The sequence below is a fragment of the Cucurbita maxima genome, unplaced genomic scaffold (genome assembly GCF_002738345.1).
Source record: "Cucurbita maxima cultivar Rimu unplaced genomic scaffold, Cmax_1.0 Cma_Scf00036, whole genome shotgun sequence".
Taxonomy (NCBI): Eukaryota; Viridiplantae; Streptophyta; class Magnoliopsida; order Cucurbitales; family Cucurbitaceae; genus Cucurbita; species Cucurbita maxima.
Window position 1 is genome coordinate 1,695,994 of NW_019272052.1, and position 23,432 is coordinate 1,719,425.

The window sequence follows — 23,432 nt, forward strand, 5'->3', positions numbered from 1 at the left end:
GGGGGGGGGGGGGGGGGGGGGGGGTAACACAAGGCGGTGTGCGGTGTGTCAGTAAGGACGCTAGGCCTCAAAGGGGGTAGATTTAGTGGGGATCCCATATCGATTGGAGAAAGGAACAAGTACCAACGAGAGATGCTGGGCCCTAAAGGGGTGGATTGTGAGAATCCCACATAGGTTGGAGAGGAGAATGAAACACTCTTTTGAGTGTAAGTTTAAAAAGAATAATATCTGGTAGCAATAGACTTAGGCCATTATACTCTTTTTTTTCTTCGTTGTTAGAAAAAGATGGGTGCAGCACAGGATGCACAGACGTCGTAGCTTGCTATTAACACGGTCAACATATAATTTTTGTACTATTGGATTGACACAGATGGGGGAGCATGTGGTTATGGCAACTTGGCGTTGCAGTTCTCTAATGGCTTCTTTGCAGCTGCTGTGCCTTCTCTCTATAAACAAGGAGCTGGTTGTGGTGCTTGCTATCAAGTATACATCCACTGTTCTTCCCTTCGCAAACATATTTTCATATTGGAAACATGGTAATAATAGTCTTGTGTTTTCACTATATATATTTGTAGGTAAGGTGCAAAAATAGAAGGCTTTGCAACACGGTAGGAACCAAGGTGGTACTCACGGATCAAAATAATGACAATGCAACAGACCTTGTTCTTAGCCAAAGAGCTTTCTTTACCATGGCTCTCAATGGTAAAGGCGCGGATCTTTTGAATCTTGGCGTGGTTGATGTTGAATATAAGAGGTGAGCTTTTAGGCTAAATCACACACACACACAAAAAAAGGAAAATACTCCTCCACTTTTCTATTTCTTTTAAAACATCTTGTCATTTATAGTCGTTAAGAATATGACTAAGATATGTATATGTGTAACAGCTCAAGTCTACCGCCAGTAGATATTGTTCTCTTTGAACTTTATCTCTCGGACTTTCTCTCAAAGTTTTAAAACGGCTAGGGAGAAGTTTCCACATTCTTATAAAGTGTGTTTCGTTCTCCTCACAACTGATGTGGGATCTCATACTCCAACACACTTATAAAGGGTGTTTCGTTCTCCTCCCAACCAATATGGAATCTCACAATCCACCCCCTTCTGGGCCTAGCGTCCTTGCTGGCAACATCGCCTCACGTTCACCTCCTTCGAGCTCAGGCTCCTCGATTGCACGTCGCCTGGCTCTAATACCATTTCAAGCTTAAACCCACCCTAGCATATATTGTCTTCTTTGGATTTTTCTTTTCAAACTTTTCCTCAAAATTTTTAAAACTCATCTAATATGGAGAGATTTTCACACCCTCATAAACATTGTTGTTATATATTTTGGCAGGGTTCCTTGTGAATATCCAAGTAGAAATTTGTTGGTGCGAGTGGAAGAATCAAGCTACAATCCATTCAAGCTGGCTATTAAGTTCTTCTACCAAGGTGGCCAAACAGACATGATTGCTGTGGACGTAGCTCAAGTTGGAACCTCTGATTGGAGCCATATGAAGAGAAGTTATGGCGCTGTTTGGGAGACAGACAACGTACCCGAAGGCGCATTGCAGTTGAGAATGGTGGTTACTTCAGGATATGATGGGAAATGGGTTTGGGCGAAGTCAGTGCTTCCTGCTAATTGGGGAGTTGGGGCCATCTTCAACACTGGAGTTCAAATCAATGATATTGCCAAAGAGAGTTGCCCTCCATGGCAATGTGGTGATGGCCAATGGAAATAAGGAATACCTCATGAATACATGTAATATAAACCATGAGAAAAATATCTCATCTATCCAATCATAAGGAATTCAACAGAATTCTATGATTATTAAATAAATAATGAAATAATTTTAACATGGTACGTGTTTCATTCTCTTTTATCCTTTCTCTCGTCAATAGTAAACTATTTGTGAGATGTCATATTGGTTGGAGAGGGGAACAAAATATTTCTTATAAGAGTGTATAAACTTCTCCCTGATAAACGTGTTTTAAAATTGTGAGGCTAACGGCGATACGTAATGGGCTAAAGCGGATAATATCTATTAGTGATAGATTTGAGCGGTTGCAAATTGTATTAGAGTTAGGCATCAAGCAGTGTGCTAGCGAGGACGCTGGCCCCAAAGGGGTGGATTGTGAGATCTCACATCGATTGAAGAGGGGAACGAAGCATTTCTTACAAGGGTGTGGAAACTTCTTCCTAGTAGACGAACAAAGCATTTCTTACAAGGGTGTGTAAACTTCTTCCTAGTAGACGCGTTATAAAATCGTGAAGCTGATGACAATACATAACGGGTAAAAGCGGACAATATTTACAAGCAGTTGACTTGAGTTTGAGATGTTACAAATGATATCAAAGAAACATCAAGAGGTGTGCTAGTGAAGATGTTAGGCCCCTAAAGAGAGTGGACTGTGAGATCCAACATCGGTAGAATAGGGGAACAAATTTATTCTAAAATTGTAAGGTTAACGACTATACGTAACCGACCAAAACAATCAATATTTGTTAACGATGAGCTTGAATTATTACAAATGGTATCAGAACTAGCGGTGGGCTAAGACTAGTGGGCCCGATTAAATTCAATTTATTTTGTAATGAGGGTAGATATTTCCTTTATTTAGTAATAGAATTCTATTGAATTCTTTGTTGTACATGGCACACAAAGGAGTAATAATGCACACATATTCCTCACTAGTGTCTAGAGGAACTTATTGAATAATGATATCAAGAAATCTAAAGACAACCCATATATATAGAAGCTATACTTAAATGGGTATTAAACTCATTCAATTTGGTACATTCATTTCCATGGCCTATCACCACACTCTAATGCCGGGCAACCCTCTTTAGCAATATCGTCGATTTGAACTCCAGTATCGTAAATAACTCCAGTTTTCCAATCAATAGGAAGCACATATTTTGCCCACACCCGTTTTCCATCGTAACCTGAAGTCACTACCATCCTCATTTGTAGTGCTCCCCTCGGTACTTTATTGGTATCCCACACAGCTCCATAGCTCCGGCTCAAGCTCACCCAATCGTATGAACCAACCTGTCGTAACAATCAAATCTTTGAGTCTTCGAACATGTTTGAGAGTGATTTTTAATGAGTTATATTCCAAGCCGTGTTTAAATACCTATTTTGAATGATTTTTAGCTTACCTTAGCTATCTCAACAGCCACTATCTCAGTTTGGCCACCTTGGTACAACAATTTAATGGCTAAATAGTTCGGGTTATAACTTGATTCTTCAACTCGTACGGCCAAGTTTTTGTTTTTGTATCCACAAGGTATCCTGCATAAGAAAAACACCGAAAAAGAATGAACTCGTTCTCGTTAATTGAGTTAATAAAAATATCCATAAACTTTGTATTTTATCTATAAAAATATACTTCACCTCTTATATTCTACGTCCACAATTCCAGTGTTCAAAAGTTCTTGACCTTTTCCTTTTAAAGCCATGGCCGAAAAAGCTTTTCTACTAAGAACAAAATCGGCTCTCATATCATAATTTTGATCCGTCAATACCACTTTCGTCCCTGCTCCATTGCATAATCTTTTGTCTTTACATCTCACCTATTAAAAACACAAATTTTCAACGATCTCGTTTGATAATCATTTCGTTTAAGTTCATAAACACTACTGTTACGTACGGGACCTGAATAAACGTATATTTGTACCTGAAAACATGCACCACAGCCCGCTCCTTGTTTGTAAAGAGAAGGGATAGCAGCTGAGAAGTAGCCATTGGTAAATTCCAATGCCAAGTCTCCATAACCACAGGCTCCTCCATCTGTATCAAATTACCATAACAAACTTAAGGGAAAGAATTCAAGTTTTGAGAATCTTAATCTAAAAAATGGAACTCGGAATAAAAATTAAATATTTTTACATGAAGTTGGTGAATCTCCATAGTAATGAGTAGCCTTGGATCGATGAATACAACGATCACAGGCAGTAGCAGATGAGACGAGGAAGAAGAAGAAGAAGCTAAGGAACCAAGCCATTTTTGGAAGAAATTGGTAGCTATGATATGATAGAGAAGGAGGAGGATGGATATTTATAGGTTAAAAAAATAAGGCAAATCCCATGAGTGTTCCATAATTGACTTTATAATTTTAATGCCCTTTAGATTTGAATTACCAAACCTTGGATGAAAAATCAAAAACATGGGATGCTTTGTCTCGACCCAATTTCTTGAAACCTCGAAAATACTGTGAGATCTCACATCGGTTAGAGAGAGTAACGTAACATTTTTTATAAGAAATTAGAAACTTTTCTGTAGCAGACACTTTTTAAAACATTGAGGGAAAAAATTCAAAAAAAACAATATCCTTTCGAGAGAGTAACTAAACATTCTAAGAAACAGAAACCTTTATCTATCAGACACGTTTTAAAAGGGAAAAAATTTAAAAAAAAACAATATCTGCTACCTAAATGTACTATTTTAATTTGAACTCAAATATTTAATTTTTTTTAAAAAAATTGTATATGGAGGAAGAAACAGTCAAAACTTAGGTATCTATTAACAAATGTGCTATTTGATTTTGTTATAAAATTGAATTACTATGTAGGAATTGGTAAGAACACCAAAAATATTTAAAATTTTATAAAATTCGTATGTCATGGTTGACCATAGATTATTAGGAAAACAAATGTCAGCCATTGATTCATAAGATGGTTTGTACTTCTTCAACTTTATCTTATACCATGGGAGACTTTATTATTATTATTTTCTTAAATTTGTGTCTGGAAATATTATTGTGATACCTCTAAGTAAAAGAAAGGTACATGAATGAACTGAGATTGTATTTAAATGATAGAGATTCTAAAGATAAATGATGAACAAAGACTTAAAAGAATAGATAAATGATGAACAAAGACTTAAGAAACAGAAGTTACTATCTATACCAACAAAGTGCACCTTCCTTCTTGGTGGCTTAATTTTAATTGTAGAAATTCATGTTGGTCTATGAGATTAGATTCTTGCACTCCATTTCTAAAGAAACGGGTTGAATTTGTGTTAATAAATTGTTAATTGTATTTAGGCGGACAAATGATTGTGAACAAGAACATGAATAATAAATCAAGGAATACATGCCAACTCACGATTACATTTAATCAGATTACACGTTCCTAAAATGAGTTCTAATAAGTTATTTAAAGTGTTGTACCGAGACGGCCATTCTGGTGGTTTAGGGCAACTTCAAAGTCGTCCACACGTTCAGTTACATAGTTAGCAATATTGAGAGCGGACAAGCCATAAATGTCTTTTCCCATTTCGGTTAGCAATACGTGCATTGATTGTTGCAAATTAGTAGTTCCTCTTTCAAAATTTTCCAAACAAGTAACGAACATCTCTTTCGTTTCACCATTTAACTTTCCCGACTTTATCTTTCTTTGAAGGAGCATAACATTATCGTTGAAACTGCTGATACTATGATTCACAAACATAATTAGAATACCTATTAAATTTGACTTCAAATCTTCACGACGATCAGAATCTATCTCATAAGTTGAAATTGAAATCTGAGCAAAGTTATTATTGGTGCTTCTATTCTCTTCTCCCATGACGAACATAGAGGGATTGAAAATAGATAGCAAAAGAAGGGTAAAAGCACACAAAAGTAGGAGGGAAAGAGACATGCTCTTCATCTTTGACGATAATCATATTTAGACATAGTATGAATTTAGAGTGAAACAAGCAACGAATTCCCTAACCTTTCTTTGGAAGTTCGTTAATGCATCTTTAATTAGGAATCCTGGTATATATCAGTTCATAACGTCAAATTTTCCATATGCCAACTATAGCAAAGTGTTTTATTAATATTTATGGAGTAAAAGAAACACATGGTTTATTTTAAATCCATGGTTGATCACCACATTCCCATGGAGGGCAAGAGTCTTGAGCAATATCATTAAATTGAGTTCCCATATCATAAGTGAGTCCACTTTTCCAATCAGCAGGAATGATGTTGTTCGCCATTATCCACTTCTCTTTGAACCCTGAAGTTACGATCTTCATCCATAGCTGCAACGCTCCTTCAGGCACTTTGTTTGTCTCCCAAATAGCTCCATATTTCCTATTTAGATACCCCCACTTTGATGAACCAACCTACAAACATTCAATGTATACCAAAATCAAACCCGAGGTCGTTTAGGGTTCATCTATATGCTCAAGCTCACCGCTAGCAGATATTGTCTTTTGTGGATTGTCCCCAAAGGTTTTTAAAACACATCCGGTAGGAAGAGGTTTTCACACAAAGAATGTTTCATTCTCCTCTCCAACTGATAGCTTAGGCACATTTTAATTATTTTACGTGAGACCCCACATCGGTTGGAGAGGAGAATGAAACGTGGAAATCTCTCCCTATCAAATGCGTTTTAAGAACATTGAGAAAAATACTGAGAGGGAAAGCCCGAGGACAATATTGGCTAGAGATGGGCCTAGGCTGTTACAAATGGTATCTAAGCCAGACACCGGACGATGTGCCAGCGAGAAAGTTGAGCCCCGAAAGGGGTAAACACAAGGCGGTGTGCCAACAAGTACACTGGCCCTGAAGGGGATGGATTTGGTGGGGGTCCCACATCGTTGCTAGCGAGGAGGTTGAGCTCCGAAGGGGTAGACACGAGGCGGTGTGCAAGCAAGTACGATGGGCCCCGAAGGGGTGGATTTGGTGGGGGTCCCACATTGATTGGAAAAAGGAACAAGTGTTAGCGAGACACTGATCCCGAAGGAGGGTGGATTGTGAGATCCCACAACGGTTGGAGAGGAGAAAGAAACACCCTTTATAAAAAAGCGTGAAAACCTCTTCCTAACATATACTTTTTAAAAATCTTGAGGGAAAGTCAAAAGGGAAAACACAAATAGGACAATATCTACCCGCAATAGGCATGTACCGTTACATTTTATCAAGTTTTTTAGGTTACCTGAGCGATCTTAACAGCGAGAATTTGTGTCTGACCACCTTGATACAAAAACTTGATGGAAAAGTAGTATGGTACTTTGCTCCAATCTTGAATAAAAATGGTCAAATTTTTATTTTTGTATTCACATGGTATCCTGCAAGGCAAGGTAAGATTGAACCCAACAAAAATGGATTTATAATGCTAAAAAGTAGAGAGAAAACAAAAGAAAAAAAAAAAAAAAAGGAAGACAGACCTCTTGTATTCTACATCGATGGTGGTGAGGTTCAAAAGCTTTTGGATGTTACCCTTTCGAGCCATGGCGGAGAAGCCTTTCTTACTAAGAACAAACCCTGTCCTGTTGTCTTGATTTTGATCCGTCAAAACCACTTTGGTTCCTTTTGTTGTGCACAATCTTCTGTCCTTGCATCTCACCTATAAACATCATTCATTTACTAAGTAATGAACAAGATTTGCAACCAAAATGTACGTTTAACACAACTCTACGTAGAAAACACTCACATAGATGGTAGAATACTACTATACTAGACAATTTATTTCAAAAAATTTTCGATTTTTTTTCATTTTTCTAAAATAAATATGTAATAAACTCGTACAATTATTGAGTTTGACACTATTGAGTCAGTGACGATATTTTAACAATACATACTTTATAACAGGCACCGCAAGTAGCTCCTTGTTGATAAATGGATGGCATAGCGGCGGCGTAGAAGTCTTGGGAGATTTCCATAGCCCAAAAGCCATATCTACATGCTCCCCACCCATCTGCACACACCAAATCAAACACGCTCAATAAAATAAGAAGAAGTCATTGGAAAAAGAAGTTAATGATTTACTTGAAGTAGGTGAATCGGCTGAGTAGTAGGCCGCTGTGGACTGATGGATGCAGCGATCACAAGCATTAGCATAAGAAGCAAGAAGTAAAAAGAGTAAGCCAAGAAGCCAAACCATTTTGTTTTGGGTATGTGTTTTTTGTTGTGGGTTATGAAGTATGATGGATGATGCTTTTATAGGACCTTCTTTTATAAAATTGGTGGGTTTCACTTGGACTTTTGGAAACAATCTTGAGTTCTTTGATTTGAATGGTTAATTTGGATGATCATGAAAACCGTGGCTCTTAAGATTAGGTTCGAGAGTAGTTTTGAAACTTTTGTGAGATCCTACATCGATTGGAGAGTAGAACGAAACATTCTTTATAAAGGTATAGAAATCTTTCACTAGCATACGCGCTTTAAAAACTTTGAGAGGAAGTTCGAAAAGAAAAACTCAAAAAGTACAATATCTACTAGTGGTGGGCTTGAACCGTTACAAATGATATTAGAGCAAGACACCGAGCGATGTACTAACAAGGACGCTGGGACTCGAAGGGGATGGATTGAGGGGTCCCACGTCAATTGGAGGGACGAGTGTCAGCGAGAACGCAGACCCCAAAAAGAGGTGAAATGTGAGATCCTATAACGAAATGGACTTATAATCCATGAAAAATATTGGTTGTTTGCTTTATTTTATTTGCGTTTGCCATCTGTTTTTGACAATAATCAAAATACTTTATAATGAATTGTTTTGAAGAAAATCAGGGGGCAATTAATGGCCATGAAATCCTACAGCTCACAAAGGATTGGTTCATTTGCTTCGTTGACTCTTATCTCTTTTGATGACGTTTTTTCATGATAAGACCAACTCTTCACTTGATCATATACATTCAATATCATACGACAATTTTTACTTTATCTTAGTTATATTTATATGCCAATTTCGCAAAAATTGAACTTAGGATTACAAATCCAATTTTCTCTCCCATGTTGTGTATGTAATGTGTAATATCCAATTTTGAATAATCATTTTGGGTAGCCTACTTCTCCCTTATAAGGGTGTGGAAACCTCTTCCTGCCCGACACATTTTTAAATCGTGAGACTGAACAACAATATGTAACGGGTTAGATCTGTTGGATGATGAAAGTCTCACATCGGCTAATTTAGGGAATGATCATGAGTTTATAAGTGAGGAATACTAACTCCATTGGTATGAGGTCTTTTAGGGAAGCCCAAAGCAAAGTCATGAGAGCTTATGCTCAAAGTGGACAATATCATACCATTGTGTAGAGTCGTGTTCATCTAACAAGATCAAATGATATCAGAGCACCAGGGTGGATTGCGAGATCTATCATGAGGGTTGACAGCAACATATAACAACTAGCGGCGAGCTTGAACAATTACATGTTTACCCATGGGAGTATGACATAATTGATAAGAATGAATTTGATATGAAAATTCTAATGAGTTGAAATTAGGAACCTTCTCGTTGTGTGAATTTATAATACACAATACCAAAACTCTTAAATCTATTAGTTGGATTTCATTATATAGCGTTCGAATAAGAACAGAAGAATGACAAGTTTAAATAGCCAATTTGATTGTTGAACTACCGTAGAAAGATTCAGAAGTCTTAGATCATACGTATATAAACATTATAGCAAGTTTAAATAGCCAATTTGATTGTTGAACTACCGTAGAAAGATTCAGAAGTCTTAGATCATACGTATATAAACATTATAGCGTTAAAACTCGATCATACGTATATAAACATTATAGCGTTAAAACTCGAAATATAATAATAATAGTTTGAAATATTGTATCATTTTATTTGGTAATGGAACTCTAATGAGTTCATAGAATTATTGGATACATTGTATGGAGAAACTAAATCATGAGTACCATATGGAACCAATAGTGTTTGGGCATTACTTCCATGGAAGATCACCACATTGCTTTGGTGGACATTTTTGGTTGACAATGTCATCGATTTGAACTCCAGTATCATACATCTCTCCAATCTTCCAATCATCTGGAAGGTCGTAGGTTGCCCAATATATGTTCTCATTGTTGTACCTTGAAGCTACAACTATTTTCAACTGCAACGCTCCCTCAAGAACCTTGTTGGTATCCCAAATGGCACCATAGTTTCTCTTCATGGATTCCCAATTATCAGAGCCAACCTCAGCTATTTCTACGCCCTTTATTTCTGTCTGCCCACCTTGGTATACCAACTTAAGGGCCAAGTAGTATGGCTTTTGGCTCCATTCCTCTACTCGTACCATCAAATTCTTGTTTTTGTACGTGCAAGGTATCCTGTGTGCAACATCAAACTCACCTAAATGAGAAAACATCAACTAAGGTGTTAAGAATCATAAACATGCTTTGATACCATGTTAGGAATAAGAAACATGCTCTGACACCATGTTAAGAATGATTGATACGATGTTAAGAATGAGAAACATAAGTGGAATTGAAAGTCTACTGTGGGATCGAAAGTCTCACTTATGTTTCTCATTCTTAACATTGTATTAGTCATTCTTAACATGGTGTCAGCAGCATCATTCTTAACATAGTATCATAACATATTTCTTATTCTTAACACGGTATCAGAGCATCTTTCTTATTCTCAACATGGTATCAGAACATGTTTTTCATTCTTAACCTGGTATCAAACCTTCTTATTCTTAAGATAAGGATTTAGGATAAATGGTCACCTCTTATATTCCACGTCGACTGATCCAAGATTCAAAAGTTCTTTCGTCTTATTCTTTAAAGCCATTGAGGAGTATGCTTTCTTACTAAGGACAAAATCATATCTGTTATCGTAGTTTTGATCTGTAACAACCACTTTAGTTCCAGCCGTGTTGCAAAATCTATTATTCTTGCACCTTACCTTTAAAATCAACACACCCAATTAGCAGAGGTGATAGAAAGAAACATATTGTTGAGGATTGTTGGGAGTGAATCCCACATTGGCTAATTTACCGAATGATCATGTGTTTATGCTCAAAATGGACAATATTATACCATTATAGAGAGTTGTGATTCCTAACATGTACCTGGAAACAGGCGCCACATCCAGCTCCTTGTTTATAAAGGGAAGGCACAACGCCAGCCACAAACCCATTGGACAATTCAAATGCCAAAGGGCCATATCCACATGCCCCATCTGCACGTTAAAATCAAATGTTTTAAGAAGTTAACAATGGATGAAACAATGAGAAAACACAATAAAAGACCGAATCTTTACGTTGAATAGGTGTATCATCGTAGTAATAAGCAGTTTTGGATTGATGAATACAACGATCACAAACAGCAGCGGCGGAAGAGACGAGAAAGAAGAGAAGACCAAAATAAAAAGCCATTGTTTTCGGGAAGCAAACGATGAGAGTGGTGAGAAGTGAGAAAGAAAGCAACATGGATGATGCTTATATAGGCTTTCAAAGCTACTCAAAAACAGTGGGTTGACATATCTTGTTTATCCATAGGTTAGTTCATGGTCAAAATCCTTGTAATATTGAATCTTTACCTAATTTTCAATACCCATTAAATCATTGCATAGATTTGTATGAGTACATGAATTAATATAGGGGCGGCGTCCACATCGTGACACGTGTCGACTTAGGGAGGTGACGCGTTGCGGGAAGCGCGAAACATGGATACGCGGACTTCGGGTCGGTTTACCGGATCCAAAGTATATATCCATTACCCGAGTTTTTTCAATCGTTCCCTCTCCCGCCGCCGCCGAGAAACCCTAAATATTTCCGTCATCTCCCCCCATTCATTCTCTATGATGCCCTTCCACCTCCCTCTGTACCTACTAAGGTTCGAACCTGAACACATTAGAGTTGTTCTAGCAACCAGTTTATCCTCTTGGCCGGCAAAGCTACGACACCGTTTTGGTGGTAATCGCTCGTGTGTATCAAGGCGTCACACTATTGAAGGAAGGGGGTTTTTGTCTCACCGGAGATTATGTCCGACGTGGTAAACCGTTCGTATTCCGTCGTTTTCTTAAGGTCCGGTGTCGTTCTATCTCTTCTTCTTTACTCTCTCATTTATTTTAATTGTAAATAGAAGACTTATGAGCATGACCTCCAATTTTTTCTCCTACGATTAATTTCTCAAACACTAGAAATCGAAGTTATAAAAAAATTCAATGAGATTGTCACGATGTGACTGCAGGTTGGATATGGATTCAAAATATAGTAATTGTTTCTTATTAACATTCAAAATTAATGAAACAGTAGCACATGGATTTTGACGATCACAATTATGATAAAATCGAAGGCAACAAACCTAGTTCTAGTTAATTTGGATTGAGAGGTTATCTTGTTACCAAGTAAAAGGCATTGAGAGTTAGGATTATATGAATGTGATTAGAGTACCATTAAAGAAGACTGTGGATAGTGATAGAAAACGGTGAAGTAAGACAAGGGAAATAAATGAAACCACCTTCAGAATTATATGAATATGAATGTGAGGCTAAAAGAGGAGATCAGAGTGAATAAATGAACAATCCCCATATGAACTTTTGGCTATTTAGAGTAGGAGAGAATAATATGGATTTAGAATATTGTGCCATTTATTTGATAATCATCCCTGCAGTTCTTCATTAATGATGCTGTATTTGGAATATTATGTTCTGTTTTAATTATGATCCTTGTTCATTCAAATAAACTTGGTCCATTTTTAAATTGATAGAACTTTAAAGAACTCATGCTAATTCCCTCTACAAAATGGCCACCATGAAGCTCTGAAAACCACATCCTCTTGTTTGTTCGTTTACTTTACACCGTTCTTATTTGTTCTCTCAATTTGCTTGCTCTTATATTTTGCTTTTCAATTTTAAAGATGCCATTTTTCAGCTTGTTGCATCTTTCTTTCTCTCAACTTTCTTGTATTTGTTGATTTCATCTGTTTTAATGCAATAGGAGCATTAGATGGATCGGGAGATTACAAAAGCATTAATGATACAATAGCAGCCGCTCCAGATATGAATGTTCATGGTAAGTGTCGAGAGTTACACAAATGTAAAATCGTGTATCAAAATTGTCTGGAGCGGCTGCTATTGCATCATTAATGCTTTTGTGATACAATTGCATTAAAACGGATGGAATCAACAAGTGTCAAAAAGTTGACAAAACAGAAAAAGAAACCTGCAGCAAGCTGTAAAAATGCCATCTTTAAAGTTGGAGAAGCATAGAAGAGCAAACAAATTGAGAGGACAAGCATGAACTAATCTTAGGTGCCTGCTGCTGTGTCAAACACAGCTTTGGGGCAGAGTGGTAGAAACTGTGCTTTGTGGAAGTTGTTACCTGGGGGCGATGGCGCCAATGGGTAGCATGTCAGCTTGGTCGATCATGAAATAGGGGGAGTGGGCTGTGTGCATTCATCATCCCTAACCTCTCCCTCGGTTACCATCGTTGGTGGGACAACCCTCTAATTGTGTATGAGTTCATTAAATTCGTAGGTTACTACATCTTCGGTTACCATCAAATGTTTTTTTTTTTTTTCCATAAACACTACAAAGAGTATCAAATTGGAGATATGGATGATGATGATGGGTTATATCATTAATGAACGGTATTAGTCTTTATCATAATTGTCACCGTCACAAATCATGTGCTACTATTCTCTACATAAATTTTATTATAAAAAAAAACATTGAACAATTCATCGATCTTAAAGACATAAACACATATAAACGATTTAAATATATGTATATTTTAATGATTGTATTTATTAACTCGTCGTTATTTAAGAACGAAAAAAAAAACCTAACAATATGAAAATAGAACGTTTTATAAAGACAGTAAATATTCCTATTAGTTTTGCTTTCACATTTAACAGTGACTTTGAGAATGATTTAATTTGTGCCATGTGGTTAAATAGACAATTATGGTCAATATTTAAGCTGATTTGGTTTTTTTTATCTTTTTTCTTTTAGAATACTATTAAGGTAATTTGTTTATTGCGATGGGATTTTGTCAATTGATAATTTAAATTTAAATGGGCAGAATGGTAATTTAAATTTTGTCCCATAAAAGGTAATTTAAATTGATAATTTAAATTGATATTTAAGGCTATAGAGAGTAAAGGAGGTATAGGGTATAGGGTCAAACGGGAATAGACGCGTATAATTTGCCAACGATCAATATTGATAGCTATTTAAGTGAATGCGTTGACTTTTATGAAGGTGACCCTATACCACCTAAGTGGCAGTCTCGTTACGACACTTCAGAGAACTTATTGTATCTCATTTTAGCAACTTCTAATCTCATGAAATGTAATGGTAACGTTGCATGTATCCCTTAATTTTTATTTATAATAAATTTGTCTACTTAAGTATTGACTATGTGCGTTTGTTTTCTCTATTAGCCCGAACTTCAATAGAAAAAAAAAATTCACACGTAAACAAATTACCTTATATAATATTCTAAAGAAACAAAATCAGCTTAAATATTCACCATAATTGTCTACCTAGTTTGACAACATGGTACAGTTTAAAAATCAAACCATATTTAAATTACCATTTTGCCCCTTGTTCTATCTCTGTAATGGTAGAAAAAGAAAAAAAAAATTAGGAAAATGAAAAAGAAGGATAGATTTTACAAGGTGAAGAGGTGAAAGGTGACAACTTTATGGCCCAACATTCAAGTTTTGAAAATTCTATCGAACATCAAAACGGTCAAGCAGTTGCTGTCTTTGACGATGCGGACTCTACTTTCTATTACAAGTGTAGGTTCCTTAATTTCCAAGACACCTTATATTCAAAGGGACGACCAGTTTTTTAAGGAGTGCGACATCTATGGAAATATAGACTTTATTTTTAGAGATGGACTTGTTACGTTTCAAGACTGTAACATATATATTCGGTTACCGAGCAATGAAACCACAGTCACGACGCAGTCCAAGAAACCTTTGTTGAAAAACTGCTTCTCATTACAAAACCAAATATCATAAGAAAAATCAGAAGGAATCGAAAAAATGATCTCTAACATCTCATTTTCATTCTTAAATATATATTTTTAATTAAATAATTTTTTTATTTGACCTTATGAATTGACATGCACAAGAATTTGTAATTAAATGTGCCAGAACTAGTTTCCTAATTAAATGTATAATATGAACTAATTTCCAAAAATGGTCGAGGAATTCATTAGTTTTCCACTATAAATTTCTATTAGGTCTAAATATGATTATTGTCAAAGATGAAGAACACGTCTTCTTCCCTCCCATTTCTGGGTGTTTTTACCCTTCTTTTGCTATTCATTTTCAGCCCCTCCATGTTAGCTAAGGCAGAAGTCAATAGAACCACCTTTGCACACCATGCTTGCAACAGATTTCAATATAGGCAATTGTATAAGTTGTGCATTCCTGAGATCGATTCAGATCCTCGTGAAGATTTGAAGTCAAATTTGACAGGTATTTTAATTATATTTGTGAATCATAGCATCAGTAATTTCAACGACAATATTGTGTTCCTTCAAAAAGAGATAAAGTCTGGAAAGCTAATTGGTAAAACAAAAGAGATGTATGATTCGTGTTTGGATGATTTTAAAAGAGGAAATAATGCATTGCAAGAGGGAATGCACATATTGCTCACACAAAAGGGGATAGATGTGTATATGTTGCCGACCATGAATGTTGCTAGTTATGTAAGCGACTGTGTAGATTATTATGAAGGAGTTCCTATTTCACCTGAGTGGCAGTCTCGTTACAACACTTCATGGAACTTATCGTTGCTCATTTTAATAACGTCTAATCTCATAAAATGTAATCGTGACATTGCATGTATCCCTTAATTCTTATTTATAATAAATTTGTCTACTTAAGTATTGACTATTGACTATGTGCCCGATTTTCTTTATTAACCCAAACTTTAATGGAAAGAAAAGGTTCACAAACAAATCTCTTATTTAGAATATTTACTGTCTTTAGAACGTTAAACATTCTATTTTCATATTGTTAGTTTTTTTTTCTTCTTTTGTTATATACTATGAGTTCTTAAAACTCATGACGACTAGTTAATAAATAAAATTTACATATAATTAATGTACAGAATAGTAGCACATGATTTGTGACGGTGACAATTATGATAAAGACTAATACCGTTCATTAATGATATAACCCATCATCATCATCCATATCTCCAATTTGATACTCTTTGTAGTGTTTATGGAAAAAAAAAAAAAACATTTGATGGTAACCGAAGATGTAGTAACCTACGAATTTAATGAACTCATACACAATTAGAGGGTTGTCCCACCAACGATGGTAACCGAGGGAGAGGTTAGGGATGATGAATGCACACAGCCCACTCCCCCTATTTCATGATCGACCAAGCTGACATGCTACCCATTGGCGCCATCGCCCCCAGGTAACAACTTCCACAAAGCACAGTTTCTACCACTCTGCCCCAAAGCTGTGTTTGACACAGCAGCAGGCACCTAAGATTAGTTCATGCTTGTCCTCTCAATTTGTTTGCTCTTCTATGCTTCTCCAACTTTAAAGATGGCATTTTTACAGCTTGCTGCAGGTTTCTTTTTCTGTTTTGTCAACTTTTTGACACTTGTTGATTCCATCCGTTTTAATGCAATTGTATCACAAAAGCATTAATGATGCAATAGCAGCCGCTCCAGACAATTTTGATACACGATTTTACATTTGTGTAACTCTCGACACTTACCATGAACATTCATATCTGGAGCGGCTGCTATTGTATCATTAATGCTTTTGTAATCTCCCGATCCATCTAATGCTCCTATTGCATTAAAACGGATGAAATCAACAAATACAAGAAGGTTGAGAGAAAGAAAGATGCAACAAGCTGAAAAATGGCATCTTTAAAATTGAAAAGCAAAATATAAGAGCAAGCAAATTGAGAGAACAAATAAGAACGGTGTAAAGTAAACGAACAAACAAGAGGATGTGGTTTTCAGAGCTTCATGGTGGCCATTTTGTAGAGGGAATTAGCATGAGTTCTTCAAAGTTCTATCAATTTAAAAATGGACCAAGTTTATTTGAATGAACAAGGATCATAATCAAAACAGAACATAATATTCCAAATACAGCATCATTAATGAAGAACTGCAGGGATGATTATCAAATAAATGGCACAATATTCTAAATCCATATTATTCTCTCGTACTCTAAATAGCCAAAAGTTCATATGGGGATTGTTCATTTATTCACTCTGATCTCCTCTTTTAGCCTCACATTCATATTCATATAACTCTGATGTGACAATCTCATTGAATTTTTTTATAACTTTGATTTCTAGTGTTCGAGAAATTAATCGTAGGAGAAAAAATTGGAGGTCATGCTCATAAGTCTTCTATTTACAATTAAAATAAATTTTTCAAGGAGTGCGACATCTATGGAACAGTCGACTTCATTTTTGGAAATGGACTTGCTTTGTTCCAAGAGTGTAATATATATGCAAGTCCCAAGACTGTAATATATATGCTCGGTTATCGATGAATGATATTGTAGTCACAGCATAGTTCAAAGAAAAATCACACCTCCCCTTAATCGAGGTTTGACTCTACTAATACCATGTTAGACGAACACGACTCTCCACAATGGTATGATATTGTCCACTTTAAGCATAAGCTCTCATGGTTTTGCTTTGGGCTTCCCCAAAAGGCCTCAATCTAATGGAGAGTATATTCTTAGATTATAAACCCATGACCATTCCCTAACTTAACCAATGTGGGACACTTTCATCTAACAAGATTTTCGATTTGTATTTTCGAGATTGATTCGGATCCTTGTGAAGATTTGAAGTCAAATTTGACAGATCTTCTAATTATATTAGTGAATCATAGTATCAACAACTTTAAAGACAATGTTTTGCTCCTTCAAAGAGAGATAAAATCAAGAAAGCTAAATGGTGAAACAAAAACTATGTTGGATATGTGTTTGGAAAATTTTGAAAGAGGAACTAGTGCTGACCCAAACAGGGATAGACAGTTTTAACTTATCAGTGCTTAATATTCCTAACTATATAAGAGATTGTGTGGACGAATTTGAAGATGTCCCTAAACCACCAGAATATCAATCTCGTTACTAACACTTCATGGAACTTGATGCTTCTCATAGCATCAATGTGTAATGTCATGAAATGTAATCGTGTAATCGCTTGTATTACTTGATTATAACTCATGCTTTATTTTAAATAAATTTGAAGATTAATTCCTTGATTTACCGACGATGATGAGTGTTGATAAACATATAAATTTGTGTGCGGATGATTTTGAAGGTGACCCTATTCTATCAGAGTGACACTCGTTGCAACACTTCATGGAATTTAGTGTCTCATAATCTGAAGCCTCATGTATCCGTTGATTATTATTCATGTTCTTATTCAGAATAAGAGTTTGTCTGCACGAGTGTTGATTACATCGGTTATTTTTCTCGGTCATAGAAACTTCAAAATTAAACGTCTTATTATTTTTTTAATTAATTTTTTTTTCTATTTTTGATTAAGGTGGGGAGTGCCCAAAAAACAAGGGGCACCCAACCCTCTTCTTTCTCATGTCACATGGGTTTGTCTCCCCACCGGTCAAAGCCTTTTTTATTTTTATTTTGTTTTGTTATATATTTTTTCAGACATAGACCGTTTACCTTAATAGACGGAAATTGACGAGAATAATAATAGAAGGAATTGCCTCCCATAAAAATCCCCCTTTATTTTATTTTTAAAAATTAAAAAGCTAATGAGATATCACATTCGAGAGAAGAAGGAAATATTTCTTACACAAGTGTGGAAACCTCTCCCTAGTAGACGCGTTTTAAAAACAGTGAGATTGACAACGATACGTAACGAACCAAAACAGACAATATCTACGAGTGGTGGTAGACTTGGGCTGTTATAAATGATATCAGAGCCAAATATCAAGCAATGTGCCAGCGAGGACGCTAGACCCCCAAGGTGGGTAGATTGTGATATCCCACATCGATTGGAGTGGATCCTTATAAGGGTGTGGAAATTTCTCCCTAGTAGACGCGTTTTAAAAATCATGAGGCCGACGGCAATACGTAACGAACCAAAATAAACAATATCTGTTAGCGGAGGATTTGGGTTGTTACAAATGATATCAGAGTCAGATACCAGGCTATGTACCAGCGAAGACAACGCTGGATCTCTAATGGGGGTGGATTGTGAGATCTCGTATCGGTTGGAGAGGGAAACAAGTCATTTCTTATAAGAGTATGGAAACCTCTCTCTAAGACACAACTATACGTAATGGGCCAAATCGACAATATCTACGATGGGCTTGGGCTGTTACAGACAATCTCCTCGAACAAATTCTTAAAATCACTCGAATTTAAGCCACCGCTCAAATATCAAATTGCCGAGACAACAAATAGGTGCAATTAAATTAGAACTTTTTAGATGAAAAGGTAGATATTTAGAATACAAGCATTTAAAGTCATTGTCACTCACTCACTACCCATATCAAACTATCTCCTTCCTCTCATGTGGCTACCATTTCTTGTAGTGAATCAAAATCTATGGACCCAACTTTGTCTTCAATGAAATTACAACTAAACCCAATTTCAAGAACAAAAATTTTAAACATTTATATATAATTAACACCAAAATCCTCCTCCATTGCAACACCCAACAAGCAAAAATGGTAACTCCCAAAACCCTAACTAAAATAGCCCATAAGTGGCAGAAGGCGATCATCTCCACCGGGCGGCGGCGGCGGCGGAGGATCTCACTGCCTAGAACAAGAAGCTCCTCCAAGGTGGCCGACAAGGGCCATTTTGTGGTCTACACATTGGACCAGAAACGGTGCGTTTTGCCGATAAGCTATTTGGGGAACTATGTCTTAAGGGAGCTGTTGAAGATGTCGGAGGAGGAGTTTGGGCTGCCGGCGGATGGGCCGATAAAGCTGCCGTGTGAGGCGGCGTTTGTGGAGTATATTGTGTATTTGATTCGACGACATGTCGACTTCGAAGTGGAGAAGGCTCTGGTTCTGTCGGTTGCTCCGGCGGTGAAAGGCTGTTGTGGTTCTAATTTATTCTCGGCGGTGGCACGGGTGGCGGAAGCTAGCTGGCCGGTGATGATTCATGGGGTTTGAGATTTGTATGGACCATGCACAATTTTATTAAGGAATTCGGCCTCGTACTAGTCATAATTGTTGGAAGACGAAAGTCTCATATTAACTAATTTAGAGAATGATCATAAATTTATAATCAAATAATACTATTGGAATGAAGGTTTTTTATGAAGCCCAAAACAAAATCACTACAGCTTATGCTCAGAATAGACAATATCATTATTTTATAAGAGTGTACTATATTTAAAAAAATACTCATAAAATTGAGTATTTTTATTAATTTAGCTTAATTTTTAAATATTTATATTTTTGTTAATAAAATTTAAAATATTTAACCAAAAAAAAATATCCCTCCATGGATTTAAGTTATTTGACTTTTAACTTTGGTCAAAGTCCCCCATACCCTCCTAATTCCAACATCTCTTATTAAAAAAAGGAGAAAAAAAATGATTGATCAATAGTCAAAGGGGGATATAATATGGAAAATATAACATAATGTGGTCAAAATATTTGGATTAATTATACTTGATTATCATATTGTTAAATTAATTATTAAAAAAAAACAAAAAAAACAATAACTAGGCTAGTAATGTTTCAAAGGGCTTTGTCATAAATATTTATTTGTTCATGTAATTATTTTTAACAAAAATTAACTAGTTTAAATATTCATGTAAAAAATTAAATTTATTTAATTTTAATGATTAACTTAAATTTTGAAATCAAACCATAAACGATCCCATGACTAAAATTAATCACAAAATTAAGTTCGTTAAAAGGCGTCAAATATAAATAAAATGGTTATTAAATTTTATATTTAACGACGAATTTCAGTGACAAAATTTAATTTAATATTAAAAATAATATAGGTCAATTAACTTAACCCTTAAATACCAAATAGTTTTAAAATATTTAGTCTAATATATAATTTTGATAATTAGCTAAAAATAAAAACGTATAATTTATTTATTATTATTATTATTTTTTTTTTTTTTTTTGGGAGAAAGTCCTTAATTTATATTTTTAGTTGACCAGCTTCCTTAATCGTATTTTGAACGCCGTTGGTTTTTCCAAATATTTTAAATTTATCATAATATTCATATAAACTTAATATTAATGCTAATTTTCTTTTTAATAAATAAAAAAAAATGGGAAAAAAACGTTTATGGGTCAAATGAACTTATTCGTTAGAATTCAACCATTGATAATTTAAGTTATTAAATCATTTATTCAAACTTTGTATATAAAATATTATGAAAATGATAGTAACTTTATATATATATTCAAGATTTGAATGGTTTTATTTAATTATAGTTTGATGTCATGTTTTATTTTATATAATTAAAAAAAATTATACTAACGACCTACGTCAGACGAACACGACCCTTCACAATGGTATGATATTATCCACTTTGAGTATAAGCTTTCATGGGTTTGAGTGGGCTTCGCCAAAAAGCCTCAAACTAATGAAAATAGTATTTCTTGATTATAAACTCATGATCGTTCTCTAAATTTGAACTTTCATCATCCAATAGCCTAGACAATTAATTTTTAATAACGTTTTGAAATGAAGTTAAAAACAAAAGTTTAAAGATATTTATTTTTTCGTGATTCAACTGGACCAATCTAACGTTCTACTTCAACGTTTCGGTCTAATTTGGTTAAATTTGGTTAAGTTAGAATTATTTTCGATATAATTGATTCAGGTTGTTCTTAGGAACTTATTAAGTATATTCGAGTTAGAAGTAAATTTTGGACTGAGTAGGTTGTTCACTACTAATTAACTTGTGGTAAGATATTTTTCTTATCGAAAGACCTAGACGTAATTATATGTATACATTTGTCTATTCCGAGATTTTGCAATTGTTGTGTATACATTGAAATATGTGTATAATTATTCAACGGACATCTTCCATGTACTGAACAACATGATGTGTATGAAACAAAACTTATGACAATTACTTGTCAGTGAATTAGGTCATTATATCATCTAAGTCACACGCCGGACAACCTATATTTTGATTCCCGATATTGACGTTTAGCTACAAGCTAAATGGTGAGTTATACAACGCTTATCCTCTATCTATGACGTTCGTTGAAGTATTACAATAAAATGCCTCAAATATAAATTCTTTCTTATTTATTTGTTTGTATATAAGATAAGAACAAACATCGATATTAGTAATTAAAAGACTTTATACGTAACGATGATGTTCGTTCCTAAATACTCATTAATGATTTTGTATGTTCTATAACTAACATAGATATAGACAATAAGATATATATCACCTTCTTTTATTAATTATTACTAAATTATATCAAATTCGACACTTTCAAAAAAAAATTAAATTATTTTTAAAATAAATTGATGTGATAATTGATACGAAAGAATTAAAAGACGCACGATATTATTTATAACTATATAAAATAATTTTATTATTTAGACCGAATCAAAGTGAAGGAGATTTTTTTAAATAAAAATGAGATAACGTTACATATATTTTAATAATGTGTTTACAATTAATAAGATATATTATTTTAAGGAATACTTTCATGTGAAAGAACAAGATATTTATTGGTCAATATACCAACTTTAATTTTTTTTTTATTTTAAAAAATTCCCATTTGAAATTGGGTTAAAAATAGTTGAACCAATCAAAAGTTTTTATTATTATTATTTACATGGTTCATAAATTAATAAAAATATTTATAAATTTTGTAATTTATTTAAATTAATAATATTTCAAAACTGTCGGTAACCTGCTGGTCCCACATTGGTTGGGAAGGAGAACAAACATCATTTATAAGGGTGTGAAAAATTTTCGCTAGCAGTTATGGTTACATCACCGAAGGTCCCATTGGGGTGCATCCAGTGAGAATTGAACCTACAAATTCGCCAATTATGAGTTGGGCGCTTTAACCATTCAGCCATGGTGAATAACCAAATTCCAATTAAAATGAAATCTTTAGTATAAATCAATGCAATTTAGGAGGACTTAATTAATGAACGGCCATCAATTCAAATCTTGGATTTTCGAATTGAGAGAGATCAAGGATTCTCACTATTTCTTAGATTCATGGACCCAATTCAATTCAGTGGGATCTTTCATTCACATTTTTTTCCATCAAGAACGTTTTATAAAACTCTTAGACTCCCGAATTTGGAGTATCCTACTTTCACGCAATTCACAGGGTTCAACAAGCAATCGATATTTCACGATCAAGGGTGTAGTACTATTTGTAGTAGCGGCACATTTTTTTCCATCTAGAACGTTTTATAAAACTCTTAGACTCCCGAATTTGGAGTATCCTACTTTCACGCAATTCATAGGGTTCAACAAGCAATCGATATTTCACGATCAAGGGTGTAGTACTATTTGTAGTAGCGGTCCTTATATATCGTATTAACAATCGAAAGATGGTCGAAAGAAAAAATCTCTATTTGATAGGGTTTCTTCCTATACCTATGAATTTCATTGGACCCAGAAATGATACATTGGAAGAATCTTTTGGCTCTTCCAATATCAATAGGTTGATTGTTTCGCTCCTGTATCTTCCAAAAGGAAAAAAGATCTCTGAGAGCTGTTTCCTGGATCCGAAAGAGAGTACTTGGGTTCTCCCAATAACTAAAAAGTGTATCATG

The 23,432-nt window shown here is 35.0% G+C and overlaps 5 protein-coding genes across 5 annotated transcripts in view; 2 read left to right on the forward strand and 3 right to left on the reverse strand.

Annotated features, from left to right (window-relative positions):
• Positions 1 to 1,749, forward strand: part of LOC111468285 (expansin-like A2) — a 2,499-nt gene extending 750 nt beyond the window's left edge. Inside the window, exons 2-4 of the mRNA XM_023113452.1 lie at positions 371 to 483; positions 576 to 754; positions 1,332 to 1,749. Coding sequence (XP_022969220.1) covers positions 371 to 483; positions 576 to 754; positions 1,332 to 1,716 — 677 coding nt within the window. The 3' untranslated portion in view covers positions 1,717 to 1,749. The remainder of the gene's footprint in view (positions 1 to 370; positions 484 to 575; positions 755 to 1,331) is intronic.
• An 813-nt stretch (positions 1,750 to 2,562) lies between these two features.
• LOC111468283 (expansin-like A3) lies at positions 2,563 to 4,002 on the reverse strand. Its single transcript, XM_023113450.1, has 5 exons — positions 3,868 to 4,002; positions 3,656 to 3,768; positions 3,373 to 3,551; positions 3,138 to 3,270; positions 2,563 to 3,027 (listed from the first exon to the last, which is right to left on the reverse strand). Exons 1-5 carry the CDS (start codon positions 3,980 to 3,982, stop codon positions 2,776 to 2,778), a joined length of 792 nt encoding a protein of 263 aa, XP_022969218.1. The 5' UTR covers positions 3,983 to 4,002; the 3' UTR covers positions 2,563 to 2,775.
• Positions 4,003 to 5,765: 1,763 nt separating this feature from the next.
• LOC111468281 (expansin-like A2) lies at positions 5,766 to 7,870 on the reverse strand. The gene is made up of 5 exons (XM_023113448.1): positions 7,739 to 7,870; positions 7,552 to 7,667; positions 7,138 to 7,316; positions 6,906 to 7,038; positions 5,766 to 6,090 (listed from the first exon to the last, which is right to left on the reverse strand). Exons 1-5 carry the CDS (start codon positions 7,851 to 7,853, stop codon positions 5,836 to 5,838), a joined length of 798 nt encoding a protein of 265 aa, XP_022969216.1. The 5' UTR covers positions 7,854 to 7,870; the 3' UTR covers positions 5,766 to 5,835.
• A 1,644-nt stretch (positions 7,871 to 9,514) lies between these two features.
• On the reverse strand, positions 9,515 to 11,114 carry LOC111468284 (expansin-like A3). The gene is made up of 4 exons (XM_023113451.1): positions 10,969 to 11,114; positions 10,778 to 10,887; positions 10,433 to 10,611; positions 9,515 to 10,031 (listed from the first exon to the last, which is right to left on the reverse strand). The coding sequence occupies exons 1-4, from the start codon at positions 11,081 to 11,083 to the stop codon at positions 9,644 to 9,646; spliced, it is 792 nt and encodes a 263-aa protein (XP_022969219.1). The 5' UTR covers positions 11,084 to 11,114; the 3' UTR covers positions 9,515 to 9,643.
• An 8,246-nt stretch (positions 11,115 to 19,360) lies between these two features.
• LOC111468339 (auxin-responsive protein SAUR68-like) lies at positions 19,361 to 19,898 on the forward strand. Its single transcript, XM_023113521.1, has one exon. The coding sequence runs from the start codon at positions 19,361 to 19,363 to the stop codon at positions 19,811 to 19,813; it is 453 nt and encodes a 150-aa protein (XP_022969289.1). The 3' UTR covers positions 19,814 to 19,898.
• The last annotated feature ends 3,534 nt before the right edge of the window (positions 19,899 to 23,432 follow it).